Below are 15854 nucleotides of genomic sequence, written 5' to 3'. Positions count from 1 at the left end.
AGCTCCAGTATGGGCACAGAGAGGAGCACACTGCACACAGCTCCAGTATGGACACAGAGCGGAGCACACAGCTCCAGTATGGGCACAGAGAGGAGCACACTGCACACAGCTCCAGTATGGGCACAGAGAGGAGCACACTGCACACAGCTCCAGTATGGGCACAGAGAGGAGCACACAGCTCCAGTATGGGCACAGAGAGGAGCACACAGCTCCAGTATGGGCACAGAGAGGAGCACACAGCTCCAGTATGGGCACAGAGAGGAGCACACAGCTCCAGTATGGGCACAGAGAGGAGCACACAGCTCCAGTATGGGCACAGAGAGGAGCACACAGCTCCAGTATGGGCACAGAGAGGAGCACGCTGCACACAGCTCCAGTATGGGCACAGAGAGGAGCACGCTGCACACAGCTCCAGTATGGGCACAGAGAGGAGCACGCTGCACACAGCTCCAGTATGGGCACAGAGAGGAGCACGCTGCAGACAGCTCCAGTATGGGCACAGAGAGGAGCACGCTGCAGACAGCTCCAGTATGGGCACAGAGAGGAGCACGCTGCACACAGCTCCAGTATGGGCCCAGAGAGGAGCACACTGCACACAGCTCCAGTATGGGCACAGAGAGGAGCACGCTGCACACAGCTCCAGTATGGGCACAGAGAGGAGCACGCTGCACACAGCTCCAGTATTGGCACAGAGAGTAGCACACTGCACACAGCTCCAGTATGGGCACAGAGAAGAGCAAACAGCTCCAGTATGGGCCCAGAGGAGCACACTGCACACAGCTCCAGTATGGGCACAGAGAAGAGCAAACAGCTCCAGTATGGGCACAGAGGAGCACACTGCACACAGCTCCAGCATGGGCACAGAGAGGAGCACACTGCACACAGCTCCAGTATGGGCACAGAGAGGAGCACGCTGCACACAGCTCCAGTATGAGCCCAGAGAGGAGCACACTGCACACAGCTCCAGTATTGGCACAGAGAGGAGCACACTGCACACAGCTCCAGTATGGGCACAGAGAGGAGCACACTGCACACAGCTCCAGTATGGGCACAGAGAGGAGCACGCTGCACACAGCTCCAGTATGAGCCCAGAGAGGAGCACACTGCACACAGCTCCAGTATTGGCACAGAGAGGAGCACACTGCACACAGCTCCAGTATGGGCACAGAGAGGAGCACACAGCTCTAGTGTACTTTCTTCAAGTGAAAAACTGCTCTCATAACAACAAAAATAAAGCCTAGATCCTCCCCCTAACGTGGAGTGAATGGATGAACCCAAACGCCTTATAATCGCGCCCCCAGAACCAACCAATCCGCTGCAGGGGGAGTCTCCTGTAAGCGATTACCACGTTTTCTTGTATTGAGACTGCGCACAAGGCTGTAATTTCGTTCTTTAACTCTTTGGTTGCAGCAGTGCCGGCTGTTGGGCTTTCAGGCACTGACTACAGTATGTCGGCCTGGCTCACTGTCTGTGCCCGGAGTGGCAGCTTGTGGCGACCAGCGCTGCACAGGTTCTACCGCACTGAACGCGGGGTGTACGGATACCGGCCGAAGAAGAGTGAGGCTGCAGGCAGCCGGGTGAAGGCGCAGGGCTACGAGACGGCGGGGGGCCGTGCAGGTGTGTGGGGGCGTCGCTGGGTATGTGGCCTGGCACAGCTGGTGCCACCCGGTCTTCTAACTGGCAGACTGCTACACACACACACCCCTGTATACACACCCTGTGCGCTGGCCGGACCCCTGTATACACACCCTGTGCGCTGGCCGGACCCCTGTATACACACCCTGTGCGCTGGCCGGACCCCTGTATACACACCCTGTGCGCTGGCCGGGCCCCTGTATACACACCCTGTGCGCTGGCCGGGCCCCTGTATACACACCCTGTGCGCTGGCCGGGCCCCTGTATACACACACCCTGTGCGCTGGCCGGGCCCCTGTATACACACCCTGTGCGCTGGCCGGACCCCTGTATACACACCCTGTGCGCTGGCCGGACCCCTGTATACACACACCCTGTGCGCTGGCCGGGCCCCTGTATACACACACTCTGTGCAATGGCCGGGCCCCTGTATACACACACCCTGTACGCTGGCCGGGCCCCTGTATACACACACCCTGTGCGCTGGCCGGGCCCCTGTATACACACACCCTGTGCGCTGGCCGGGCCCCTGTATACACACACCCTGTGCGCTGGCCGGGCCCCTGTATACACACACCCTGTGCGCTGGCCGGGCCCCTGTATACACACACCCTGTGCGCTGGCCGGGCCCCTGTATACACACACACTTTGTGCGCTGGCCGGGCCCCTGTATACACACACACTTTGTGCGCTGGCCGGGCCCCTGTATACACACACACTTTGTGCGCTGGCCGGGCCCCTGTATACACACACCCTGTGCGCTGGCCGGACCCCTGTATACACACACACTTTGTGCGCTGGCCGGGCCCCTGTATACACACACCCTGTGCGCTGGCCGGACCCCTGTATACACACACCCTGTGCGCTGGCCGGGCCCCTGTATACACACACCCTGTGCAATGGCCGGGCCCCTGTATACACACACCCTGTGCGCTGGCCGGGCCCCTGTATACACACACCCTGTGCGCTGGCCGGGCCCCTGTATACACACACCCTGTGCAATGGCCGGGCCCCTGTATACACACACCCTGTGCAATGGCCGGGCCCCTGTATACACACACCCTGTGCGCTGGCCGGGCCCCTGTATACACACACCCTGTGCGCTGGCCGGGCCCCTGTATACACACACCCTGTGCGCTGGCCGGGCCCCTGTATACACACACACTTTGTGCGCTGGCCGGGCCCCTGTATACACACACACTTTGTGCGCTGGCCGGGCCCCTGTATACACACACACTTTGTGCGCTGGCCGGGCCCCTGTATACACACACACTTTGTGCGCTGGCCGGGCCCCTGTATACACACACACTTTGTGCGCTGGCCGGGCCCCTGTATACACACACACTTTGTGCGCTGGCCGGGCCCCTGTATACACACACACTTTGTGCGCTGGCCGGGCCCCTGTATACACACACACTTTGTGCGCTGGCCGGGCCCCTGTATACACACACACTTTGTGCGCTGGCCGGGCCCCTGTATACACACACACTTTGTGCGCTGGCCGGGCCCCTGTATACACACACACTTTGTGCGCTGGCCGGGCCCCTGTATACACACACACTTTGTGCGCTGGCCGGGCCCCTGTATACACACACACCCTGTGCGCTGGCCGGGCCCCTGTATACACACACCCTGTGCGCTGGCCGGGCCCCTGTATACACACACCCTGTGCGCTGGCCGGGCCCCTGTATACACACCCTGTGCGCTGGCCGGGCCCTTCTTTATCTACTCACCCTCCACGACATCATGGATTCGGTTGTGCTGTCGTGGAGGGTTCTTAGAAACCGAATTAACGGTAAGAATAATTCTATTATACATATACTATGCCGTGCTATCTTGTTCCGGAAATGTGGGTTTTTTATTTTGCCTTCCCTTTTGTTTGTTGCCAAGGGGGTGTGGCAAACAGGAAAATATGGAGTACCCTGAAGACACGCCCCTTCTGTGAGCACCGCCCCCTTATAAAAATGAGCACTACACAGTAATGCGGGTGTCACACGGTACGATCTATCATGCGATCGCACCCGCCCTCGTCGTTTGTGCGTCACGGGCAAATTGCTGCCCGTGTTGCACAAAGTCGTTAACCCCTGTCACACGCACTTACCTGCTGAGCGACGTCGCTGTGGGCGGCAAACATCCTCTTCTTGAAGGGGAGGGACGTTCGGCGTCACAGCGATGTCACACAGCTGCCGGCCAATAGAAGCGGAGGGGCAGAGATGAACGGGACGTAAACATCCCGCCCACCTCTTTCCTTCCGCATTGCCGGCGGGAGCCGCGGGACGCAGGTAAGATCTGTTCATCGTTCCCGGGGTGTCACACTGCGATGTCTGCTACCCCGGGAACGATGAACAACCGGAGCCATGAAAAATAATCGACTTTTTAAAAATAAACGATGCGTCAACAATACACTATTTGGGAACGTTCTGCGTCGCTCGGAGGTGTCACACGGGACGACGTCGTAAACAATGCCGGATGTGCGTCACGAAAAGCATGACCCCCGATGACATATCACACGATAGATTGGCTCATACCTCTGGAACCATATTGGTGAATTTAATAATAAAATGAAATACCAAGGAGCTGCCGGACTAATTGGAGCATAACCTGCCCTTGTTGGCCTCTCTACATGTGAAGCCCGAGGTTATGTGTGTTATCTGCAGCAATTCGTGGTAACATGTACAGTTGTGGGCGCCTGGCACACTGCTTCCCCTTAGTCCCCAGCCAAATTCACACATTATTGCAGTACATTACAGGATATGTCACAAAGTAACAACGTCGGCATCTAATAAAATATTAGCAGAGGGTGGTAAGATTCTCTCACACAGGTTTCTAGAAGCAGGTAGAGATTATTTTATGAGGTGAGAGCAGTGAAGTGATCATTATTCCATGACATGGTGCTACAACAGGACTCCAGCAAAGTTCCACTTTCAGGCCATGTGCATAGCAGAGGTGGGGCAGTTGGCTGGAGGGCGACACACCCAGCTCTGCGGCTGGAACAGCGACTCCATGTATTGCTGCACTGTGCACATTTTTAAAGAAATATTTCCATATCCTAGTATGAATGCATATCAGAGAGCACCTGATCTTTGGGGATCTCCACTGATCCCGAGGATACTGCTGTGTAGAGAAGAGCAGTGACACAGCTGCGATGCTGCCCCTTCACCATTAGGTTTGGGAAAGGTCCCTAGCAGAAAGCTGCTGTCAGACCTGGAGGCTTGGAAGGCACTGTGCTGCACTTCTCAGCTTGTGGCCATTTTTTTTTTTGTGGGGGGAAACTGGAAGCCAACTGCAGCCCTGTATAACCAGTGCAGCCTCTTTGATTTGATGATCGTGGGGGTCTCCAAGGTCAGACACCTTGTGATCTGCCATCACTCTAACATGGTAATACCCATTTAACATTTATTACCTATCCCGAGAGTAGGTGCTGAATGTTGTAGGGCCACGGTGAGGAGGTGTTTGTATGGAACAACCACTGTATTTTTATCCACAAAATGGATACTAATATGGTCAATGGAATTGAAGAAAAAGGTTTGCAGGACCCTGGTCCGTCAGCCACGTCTGCAGTCTGTGTCCATTGGACCAGGGCAACCCCTACCACCTGCACCATCCCTGGCACTTCTTTTCACTAGCAGGCCCGTGACGTTGCGCCATGATGTCATGCCGGCCACTAATCAGAAGAGGCGCAGGGAACGCTACAGTTTGTATTTTGTTCACAATACTCTGGTCCAGTTGTAACAAATGACCAACATGGCCGCTGGATCAGGCTTCTGCCAAACGACGTGCTCAAGTATAGTACCACCGAAAATTGTCCCGGGTGCTGTTTAGAAGATATTGCTATAGCCTTTTAGTGAATTTAGAACAGTTACCCATCCTGTAAATCAGTGTTGTCGCTAATGAGTCGTGTTCTATGTATGTGCATATTGCATCTGCTCTGCTGACTGCATGTTAGGGACACTGTGAATTTGTAGGTCAAGGTAACAGGCAGGAGGAATAAAACTTTTTTTTGACAGCTGTACATGAAACTTGTGACCGCTGTGGCCATCTGGCCTTCTTGCCATAGAGTGGATTTTGTTTCCCGTCACACGTAGAGATCAATTTCTCTTTCAGGCTCTAGCCTTTTGTGGTATTTGACCAGCCGCATTCACTGGAGTTTGGACTTTACATCGTTAAACAGTACTGTCTGTAATATGCTCCGCAGGTAGCTGAGCTGATGCTGCACTTCTCATTTGTACCTCACCCCTGTACCAACAACCCCCGTCCATATTCTTATATGGAGTATATAGATATCATTGATGTAGCCCTGCCCCCCTATATGAGCCAGCATGGACTCAAGCTCGCCTTTATTGATTGTAGGCATTTATGTGAATGGCAACTTTCTAATACTACGTTCTCCAGCAGCTGGAGGATGTCTGCCTGCCTCCCCCTGGTAAATTCAGCTACCGTGTTTCCCTGAAAAAATGACAGGGTCTAATACTATTTTTTTTTTTGCTCTGATAGATGGGCTAGGGCTGAGCAGACCCGGACTGTAAGGCTATGTTCACACTTTGCGTTTTCACCTGCGTTTCCGCTGCTTTTAGAGTCAGTTTTGAACTGCAGCGTTTTTGTGCCCAAATGCATGCGTTTTGATTTTCCATTAAAGTCAATGAGAAATCATGAATTCTTGTACACACTTTGCGTTTACAAACGCATCACAAAATTTGCATAAGTTTGGTCAAAAACCATGCGTTCAGAAAAGGACCCTGTCAATTGTTTTTGCCATTTGTGCTGCGTTTTGTTAACATTGAAGTCAATGAGAAGTTGCAAAAAGCAAGAAATATCAAAATTCCTGCGTTTTACCTGCTTTTTCATTGCAGAAAACATGCGTTTTGGACTACCAAAACGCATGCTTTTTGGACATCAAAATAATGAATTGATATGTTCCTTTACACACACACATAATCCGACAATTAAATTTAAGAAAAATATGCATTTATTGTTATTTTACCGATAAAATGTATCTTAATGCTATAATTTTATTAAATATATCTTTTTCCATTATTTTTCCCATTAATATAAATTTGTCCCTTTTTTTTCTACTTTTTCATTCCGTCTGAATGTTTCAACTTTATTTAGTAGTGTCTTGATGTTCAAAACGCATCTGTCAAAACGCAGGTGAAAAAGCATGCAAAAAGCGCTGAAAACGCATCTGAAACGCGGTAAATACGCATGCGTTTTCAGCGCTAAATTTCTTAAAAAGGCAACTTTGGCTAAATCAATTAAGCCCAAAACGTGCGTTTACAACTGCATGTAGGATGACGGAAAGTGCGCACATAGCCTAAAAGTCCAGATCTGCACGGCTGCGGGCTGAGAATATGGGGATTGGCTGGGGATGAAAATTTGGGGGGAGTGCACATCATTATATTTATTTATTTATTTATTTTTTTTACTTCTTTATTTAAATTTAAAAAAAGCCGCATGCGGTTCTCGTAGGCCGGAGTCACATTTGCAAGGGACTCGTGCGAGTCTCGCTTCGCATCACCCGGCACAGCCACACACTCTGAAAGGAGCAGGCCGCATGTGTTTCTATGTACATGCACGCTCATGTTCAGAGAGCAGCAGGCCGTGCCTGGTGATGTCATCAGACTCGCACGAGTCTGACATCGCATCACCGTCTCAGCAGCACACTCTTTAACAGAAGCGGGCCGCATGTGTTTCTATATACATGCATGCTCACCATACTGACTCGTAGACACTTGCACTGCTTTCCCCGCCCACTGGCCATCCTGGTGCCTGTGATTGGTTGCAGTCAGCTGACACTTGGGGTGGGGGCGCATCTAACTACATCCAATTACACGCGCTGGTGGGCGGGCAAAGCAGTGAAGAGTCAATTGTCAGCCCTGGAAGGAAATGCGTGCTCCTAAAGCAGCTTGCCGCCATAACACAGCCTCGGTGAGTACACCGCGTGCTTCCTACCCCCCATCCCTACCACCAACATTTTTAATTTGGATCCTGGTCCCCTTAAGGCTGCTTTACACCAGGCAATCTATCGTGCGATAGATCGTCGGGGTCACGGTTTTTGTGACGCACATCCGGCATCGCTGGCGATGCCAGCCTGTGTGACACCTCCTAGCGATGCAGTATCGCTCACAAATCGTGAGTCGGGTACTGCTCGTTAGGTTCCATAATATCGTTTACTTTAGTTGACCATCGTTTCCGTGGTAGCACACGTCGCTCCGTGTGACACCACGGGAACGATGAGCAGCTCACCTGCCTCCCGCGGCCGCCGCCGTCTCTATGTGGAAGGAAGGAGGTGGGCGGGATGTTTACGTCCCGCTCATCTCCGCTTCTATTGGCCGGCGGCCGTGTGACGTCGCTGTGACGCCGAACGTCCCTCCCACTCCAGGAAGTGGACGTTCGCCGCCCACAGCGAGGTCGCACGAGAGGTAAGTATGTGTGACGGGGGTTACTAACTTTGTGCGACACGGGCAGCGATTTGCCCGTGACGCAAAAAGGACGGGGGCGGGTACGATCGATTGTGAAATCGCACAATCGGTTGTACCGTGTAAAGCAGGCTTAAGACTTATATGGATACCGGATACCGGAGCGGATCAGGGTTGTGTTTTGCTTTGTTTTTTAAATTGAGCAGCAACCTGCCGATCCCGTTTTTTGTCTGAGTCTGAGCAGCTTTATCTAGGGCTTATTTTCAGGGGATGTCTTATATTTTTCCCATGAACAACAATCCACATTTATTCTTAAAGTGCACCAATCACCAGGATTTTCCTATATAACCTAAAGGCAGTGCTATACTGGCACTATCAGGCTGATTCTATACATACCTGTAGTGGTCAGCTCGGATGTTTAGGTTTTGAAATCCAAGAAAGTAAAGTTTATAAAATCATCAGCTTCTTGAGTGACATGAGCAAAGGAGAAGATAATATCTAGGGGGGGGGTATTCATAGTTATCCTGTCCCCCTGTTAGAATTAGCGTTAGCATAAGTATTGTACCATCAATTTACTTTTACTTGCAGGTCCTTAAAGCAGTGGTATAATCAGGATATAAATGCTAGAGCCCCTAAGAAAATGGGGGGCCTGTAAAATGTCAGCTTGGTCCCCCCCCCCCCCATAATGTCAGTCCTGCATACCAGCCTGTCTCCTGTTAAGTTCTTTTAGATTTCTCCAGTTAAGAGACCTTTGGTCACACGACTGTGAAGTCATCATAGGTCCTTAAATACTCAGAACCTTGGAATATAAATGCTGGGCTCCTTAAGGCTACTTTCACACATCCGGTATTTGCTCTGCGGCACAATACGGCGCTCTGCAGAAACACCGCAACTGTTTTATTTGCCGCCGGTTGCGTTTTTTTTTTTGCATAGACTTACATTAGTGCCGTATTGTGCTGCATGTGCTTGCGGTCGGTCTGGTTTTTGCCGCATGCGGCAGATTTAGCCGGTGCCGCGGCCGGATGAAACGTTGCCTGCAACGTTTTTTGCTCCGGCAAAAAAAACGCATCGCACCGCATCCGGCCGCTGCGGCGCATTTTTCAATGCATGCCTATGGACGCCGGATGCGGCGCGATGCGGGAAAAAACGCATCCGGCCGCCGCATGCGTTTTTTTTTCACTGTGCATGCTCAGTAGCATGCCGCAACCGGAAAAAAACGGACGGGCCGCATGTAAAAACTTATGCAAAGGATGCGGTGTTTTCGCCGCATCCGTTGCATAGCTTGCACAGCCGGATTGAGCCGCAGTGCTCAAACCGGATGTGTGAAAGTAGCCTAAGAGAGTGGGGGCCCTGAGAAATTGTGCGGTTTGACTACCCCCCTTCCAACACTGTCCCTGATTGTAACTAGGGCTTATTTTTGGGGTGGGGCTTATATTTCAAGCCTACTCGAAAAAACCCTGTAGAATTGTGGTAGGTCTTATTTTTGGGGAAACACTGTATTTGCTGTCTGGGAGATGATCCGGTGACTGTAATATGGTTATTGGGCCTGCTTCAAGCTTTCTCTTGGATGGTTGTGGTCAGCTCTACGTATCATGAACAAATCTCATCCGTACGCTGAGGGAGTCTTCCGTCCAAAGATTGACTTCATCTGCAGCATGTAAATGTATGTGATGGATTTTCACCCATTGAGTTTAACAGGGAAGTCACATTTACAGGTCCTGATAAAAAAACAAAAAACGCTGACCTTTTAAAATAATAATAAAAAATCGGAATATTCCCCTTTCTTTAGCACTCCTGTTACCTGTACTTAAAGCATAACTGTCGTTTTAATTTGTATTCCATAAATGAATAGTGCATATAAAAATAAGCCACTCTGTAATATGTGATCAGACAAATCTGCTTCTATCTCTGCCAGAATTAATCAGTCATCATCACAAGCCTCAATTCTGAGGTAAAATCTATATTCAGTGAAGAGTTTCCCATTACTGAGATAAATGAAAGGTATTTAAGCTGCTTTCACACATCAGTTTTTTTGCATCAGGCTCAATCCGGCTCAAAAATCTATGCAACGGATGTGGCGAAAAAAAAACGGATCCGTTGCATAAGTTTTTCCATGCAGCCCGTCTGTTTTTTGACGGATCCGGTACGATACTGAGCATGCGCGGTTAAAAAAACGCATTCGGCCGCCGAATGCTGTTTTTGCCGCAGGACGCCGCATTCGGTGACCATAGGCTTCCATTGTAAATCGCGCCGGATGCGGTTTTTCCCCGCAGACAAACGCTGCAAGCAACGTTCCATGTGGCCGCCGCATCGGCTAAATATGCCGCATCCGGCAAAAACCGGACGCAAGGCCATGCGGCACAATCCGGCACTAATGCAAGTCTGAGGAAAAAACACGTCCGGCGGCAAAAAAAAAAGGATGCGTTTTTTCTGCAAAGCATCGGATTGTGCCTAATTGCAAAAAAACTGATGTGTGAACTTAGCCTTACTGAGGAGATTCTATGATGGAGGGAGGAGCTAGAGACGGCTCCGCCCCTTCTATCAATTCTGGCAGAGAAGCAGATTTGTCTGATCAGATATGTTAGAGTTGCTTATTTTCATGTGTACTATTCATTTATTAAATTTAAAAATTAAATTGACGGCTACGCTTTAACCTCACCACGAAGATGTCATAAAGCAGTTACTCTTTAAAATTAGCATTGTGTAATACTAGTTACTTTTATAAACTTGTACAGAAGATTTTTGTTTTAATTTCCTTTTTTTGTGTATATCTTTTGTAGTGGATCATGGCCTCGCAAGACTTATTACAGCTTACCGTGAGCATGGTCACAAAGCTGCAAAAATTAATCCATTGTTTACTGGACAAGCAGTGATGGATATGGTGCCAGAAATACAGGCACTTACCGAAATTCTCCATGGACCTTTTCGTACAACAGGTAAAGCCAAGATGATTTCATGGATTAAATTGAGATATGGTGTCACAATTTGCTTGTGTTAAAGGGAATCTGTCACCAGGTTTTTGCCACCTCATCCGTGAGCAGAATAATGTAGAGGCAGAGATCTTGATTCCAGCAGTGTGGAGAACGCAGGAGACTGCAGCTGCTTCTACCCGCGATCAGAGTTCGGTGCACTGCGGTCTCTTGCTTGTGTTCTCCCTACGAAGGACACTTGTGACTCCGCAGCAAACAATTGACATGCTGCGACTCGTGATTTACAGACAGTATTCATCTATCATTTACCATTCCCAATAAAAGAAAAACAAAAAAAACGTCAAAAAGAATGAACATATGAACAGAAATGTCAAACAACTCGCAGTGCAGATCGTTCCGTTTTTTTTTAACTTCTTATAACCACTTTTTAGGTTTTAAAAAACTGTGAGTGGCTAATAGAAGTAACCAATTTACAGTGGAACCTTGGATACCGAGAACAATCCGTTACAAGTTACTCGTTCAGCAAAGCAAGATTTCCCATAGGAAATCATTGCAATGCAAACAATTCGTTCCACAGCTTGTTAAATCTCCCATACTGGTCCCCTATTGTGCCATTCCACACACGCTCAAGCACGCACACACCCATATTATGCTCACTGCTCACCTTACCTTCCGTTCCATCGCCGGCCTGCTGGATCTTGTAGTTCGCCAGTACGGGCTGTGTATCGGGTAACCAAGGCGACCGATGCGGGACCTTCAACTCCCAGCGCGTTGACGTCAAAGGCAGGAGCCGCTTGCCTCTGATTGGTCAGCAGGCTGATTTGAGTAGCGCCTGACAGGGGAAGTTCCTCCCTCGTCGCCGATGGTTACCAGATACTCCTCTTGGAGCGGTGAACTACAAGAACCAGGAGGCCAGCGATGGAACGGAAGGTAGGTGAGCATAATGTGTACCATACGTTCCATCGCAGGCCTCTTGGGTCTTGTATTCCGCATGTACAGCATGTGTATCGGCAAGCCTCGCGACGAGGGAGGACCTTTCCCTGTCAGCCGCTACTCAAAGGCAGCGCGCTGGCCAATCAGAGGCAACCGGCACCTGCCTTTGACGTCAGCGCACTGGGAGGAAGGTCCTGTATCGGTCGCGATGGTTACCCGATACATGCAAGTTCCAGGAGGCCGGCGAGGGAACGGAAGGTAAGGTGAGCATAATATGTGTGTGTTTGCGTGTGTGTCTGTGTTTGAGTGTATTTGTGTGGACTGCAAGAGCGGGTTAGAGCACGGTGGATGTACGGAACTGGAAGTGTGTGCGGTGAGTATTTTGCTCGTACAGCAAAGCTTGCTCGTAAATCGAGTTACAAATTTACAGCAAGCTTTGCTTGTTAGGCGAAATACTAGCTAACTGGGTTACTCGTTAAGCGAGGTTCCACTGTATTCTTGAGACTTCCACTTGGTAGCCACCGCTATATTTATACATTTTATATTGAATTGAAACAAAAAAAACCTGTTGCAATACTGCTGCAAAAGATGTTCAGAGAGACGTAAAAAAAATAACAGCGTTCTTGATGTGTTTTCTGCTTCAAAAACTATGCAGGTTTCCTGGCATCTAATAGATGTGGTGTGCACATACCCTACTCTACAGTCAATATACAGCTCTGGCAAACATTTAAGAGAGCACTACACAGTTCTATAAAAATCAGCTTCTCTACATGTCTAACATCCATTCCATTCCAGTGTCAGTTGAATTCCAACCAGAGTACACCTCATTCTACTTAAAGGGGTGGTTCACCCATTTTTTTTATTTTCTGTATGAGCTCTACTTACCTTTCTAGGCGTCTTCTCCATTGCCTTCTGTTTCCAGTTCTGGCACTGAGCGGCGCTATCCTGCACGCTCAGTGCCAGTCACATGACCCCCTGGAGCTGTGGCCGCCGGCATCCTCTGACGTCCCGGCATTTCCGGGCTCTCAAACAAGACGGGTACGTCACAGGATGCCGGCGCCACTCAGATTGAGTGACAGGGCTGTGGGCGGTGACTACCGCACGTCACAGCCCAGTATCGAGGGGAGGAGCCGGAGGACGTCACTGTGGAGCCGGCGTCCTGCAGAGAGGCTGAGACACGGGGCGCCAGGGTGCAGTACAGGGGGGGTCTTTAGCTGAATCCCCCCCTGCACGTAAGTATGTGATCACACTGTCCACCCGCCCGCTCTGCTGCGATGTCAGGAGAGCGGCCGGTGTCGGGCAGTGTGATCATCTGCTCCTCCCAGCAGCAAGACACTGGCAGGCATGTCACCGCTGTGCTCTGCCATCTGTCCTGCTGCATGGGACCAACTGTCTGCACTCTGTCACCTGCACCACAAGTCACAGAGTGGAGACAGTTGGTGACAGAGCACCTCTGCCCCCCCCCCCCCTGTTCTTTCCCCACTCTCTTCTCTCCCCCCACTCTTCTCCCCCTCCCCTCTTCCCCCTCTTCTCTGCCCCCCTCTTATCCCTCTCTCCCCTCTTATCCCTCTCTTTTCCCTCGCTCTCTTCCCCCCTCGCTCTCTTTTCCTCCCCCCTGCACTCTCTTTTCCTCCCCCCTCGCTCTCTTTTCCTCCCCCCTCGCTCTCTTTTCCTCCCCCCTCGCTCTCTTTTCCTCCCCCCTCGCTCTCTTTTCCTCCCCCCTGCGCTCTTTTCCTCCCCCCTGCGCTCTTTTCCTCCCCCCTGCGCTCTTTTCCTCCCCCCTGCGCTCTTTTCCTCCCCCCTGCGCTCTTTTCCTCCCCCCTGCGCTCTTTTCCTCCCCCCTGCGCTCTTTTCCTCCCCCCTCGCTCTCTTTTCCTCCCCCCTCGCTCTCTTTTCCTCCCCCCTCGCTCTCTTTTCCTCCCCCTCGCTCTTTTCCTCCCCCCTCGCTCTCTTTTCCTCCCCCCTCGCTCTCTTTTCCTCCCCCCTCGCTCTCTTTTCCTCCCCCCTCGCTCTCTTTTCCTCCCCCCTGCGCTCTCTTTTCCTCCCCCCTGCGCTCTCTTTTCCTCCCCCCTGCGCTCTCTTTTCCTCCCCCCTGCGCTCTCTTTTCCTCCCCCCTGCGCTCTCTTTTCCTCCCCCCTGCGCTCTCTTTTCCTCCCCCCTGCGCTCTCTTTTCCTCCCCCCTGCGCTCTCTTTTCCTCCCCCCTGCGCTCTCTTTTCCTCCCCCCTGCGCTCTCTTTTCCTCCCCCCTGCGCTCTCTTTTCCTCCCCCCTGCGCTCTCTTTTCCTCCCCCCTGCGCTCTCTTTTCCTCCCCCCTGCGCTCTCTTTTCCTCCCCCCTGCGCTCTCTTTTCCTCCCCCCTGCGCTCTCTTTTCCTCCCCCCTGCGCTCTCTTTTCCTCCCCCCTGCGCTCTCTTTTCCTCCCCCCTGCGCTCTCTTTTCCTCCCCCCTGCGCTCTCTTTTCCTCCCCCCTGCGCTCTCTTTTCCTCCCCCCTGCGCTCTCTTTTCCTCCCCCCTGCGCTCTCTTTTCCTCCCCCCTGCGCTCTCTTTTCCTCCCCCCTGCGCTCTTTTCCTCCCCCCTGCGCTCTTTTCCTCCCCCCTGCGCTCTTTTCCTCCCCCCTGCGCTCTCTTTTCCTCCCCCCTCGCTCTTTTCCTCCCCCCCTCGCTCTCTTTTCCTCCCCCCTCGCTCTCTTTTCCTCCCCCCTCGCTCTCTTTTCCTCCCCCCTCGCTCTCTTTTCCTCCCCCCTCGCTCTCTTTTCCTCCCCCCTCGCTCTCTTTTCCTCCCCCCTCGCTCTCTTTTCCTCCCCCCTCGCTCTCTTTTCCTCCCCCCTCGCTCTCTTTTCCTCCCCCCTGCGCGCTCTTTTCCTCCCCCCTGCGCGCTCTTTTCCTCCCCCCTGCGCGCTCTTTTCCTCCCCCCTGCGCGCTCTTTTCCTCCCCCCTGCGCTCTCTTTTCCTCCCCCCTGCGCTCTCTTTTCCTCCCCCCTGCGCTCTCTTTTCCTCCCCCCTGCGCTCTCTTTTCCTCCCCCCTGCGCTCTCTTTTCCTCCCCCCTGCGCTCTCTTTTCCTCCCCCCTGCGCTCTCTTTTCCTCCCCCCTGCGCTCTCTTTTCCTCCCCCCTGCGCTCTCTTTTCCTCCCCCCTGCGCTCTCTTTTCCTCCCCCCTGCGCTCTCTTTTCCTCCCCCCTGCGCTCTCTTTTCCTCCCCCCTGCGCTCTCTTTTCCTCCCCCCTGCGCTCTCTTTTCCTCCCCCCTCGCTCTCTTTTCCTCCCCCCTCGCTCTCTTTTCCTCCCCCCTCGCTCTTTTCCTCCCCCCTCGCTCTCTTTTCCTCCCCCCTCGCTCTCTTCTCCCCCCCCGCGCGCTCTCTTTTCCTCCCCCCTGCGCGCTCTCTTTTCCTCCCCCCGCGCGCTCTCTTTTCCTCCCCCCTGCGCGCTCTCTTTTCCTCCCCCCTGCGCGCTCTCTTTTCCTCCCCCCTGCGCGCTCTCTTTTCCTCCCCCCTGCGCTCTCTTTTCCTCCCCCCTGCGCTCTCTTTTCCTCCCCCCTGCGCTCTCTTTTCCTCCCCCCTGCGCTCTCTTTTCCTCCCCCCTGCGCTCTCTTTTCCTCCCCCCTGCGCTCTCTTTTCCTCCCCCCTGCGCTCTCTTTTCCTCCCCCCTGCGCTCTCTTTTCCTCCCCCCTGCGCTCTCTTTTCCTCCCCCCTGCGCTCTCTTTTCCTCCCCCCTGCGCTCTCTTTTCCTCCCCCCTGCGCTCTTTTCCTCCCCCCTGCGCTCTCTTTTCCTCCCCCCTGCGCTCTCTTTTCCTCCCCCCTGCGCTCTCTTTTCCTCCCCCCTGCGCTCTCTTTTCCTCCCCCCTGCGCTCTCTTTTCCTCCCCCCTGCGCTCTCTTTTCCTCCCCCCTGCGCTCTCTTTTCCTCCCCCCTGCGCTCTCTTTTCCTCCCCCCTGCGCTCTCTTTTCCT

At 52.5% G+C, this 15854-nt stretch overlaps 1 protein-coding gene across 1 annotated transcript in view; it reads left to right on the top strand.

Moving 5' to 3' along the window:
• Nucleotides 1–1367: 1367 nt before the first annotated feature.
• DHTKD1 (dehydrogenase E1 and transketolase domain containing 1) overlaps nt 1368–15854 on the top strand; it is an 85345-nt gene continuing 70858 nt past the window's right edge. The window contains exons 1-2 of the mRNA XM_075345272.1: nt 1368–1617; nt 10832–10987. Coding sequence (XP_075201387.1) covers nt 1449–1617; nt 10832–10987 — 325 coding nt within the window. The 5' untranslated portion in view covers nt 1368–1448. The remainder of the gene's footprint in view (nt 1618–10831; nt 10988–15854) is intronic.

This window comes from Anomaloglossus baeobatrachus, chromosome 4 (genome assembly GCF_048569485.1).
Source record: "Anomaloglossus baeobatrachus isolate aAnoBae1 chromosome 4, aAnoBae1.hap1, whole genome shotgun sequence".
NCBI lineage: Eukaryota > Metazoa > Chordata > Amphibia > Anura > Aromobatidae > Anomaloglossus > Anomaloglossus baeobatrachus.
Note: the sequence above shows the minus strand (reverse complement) of the source record. Positions and strands in the feature narration are given on the sequence as shown.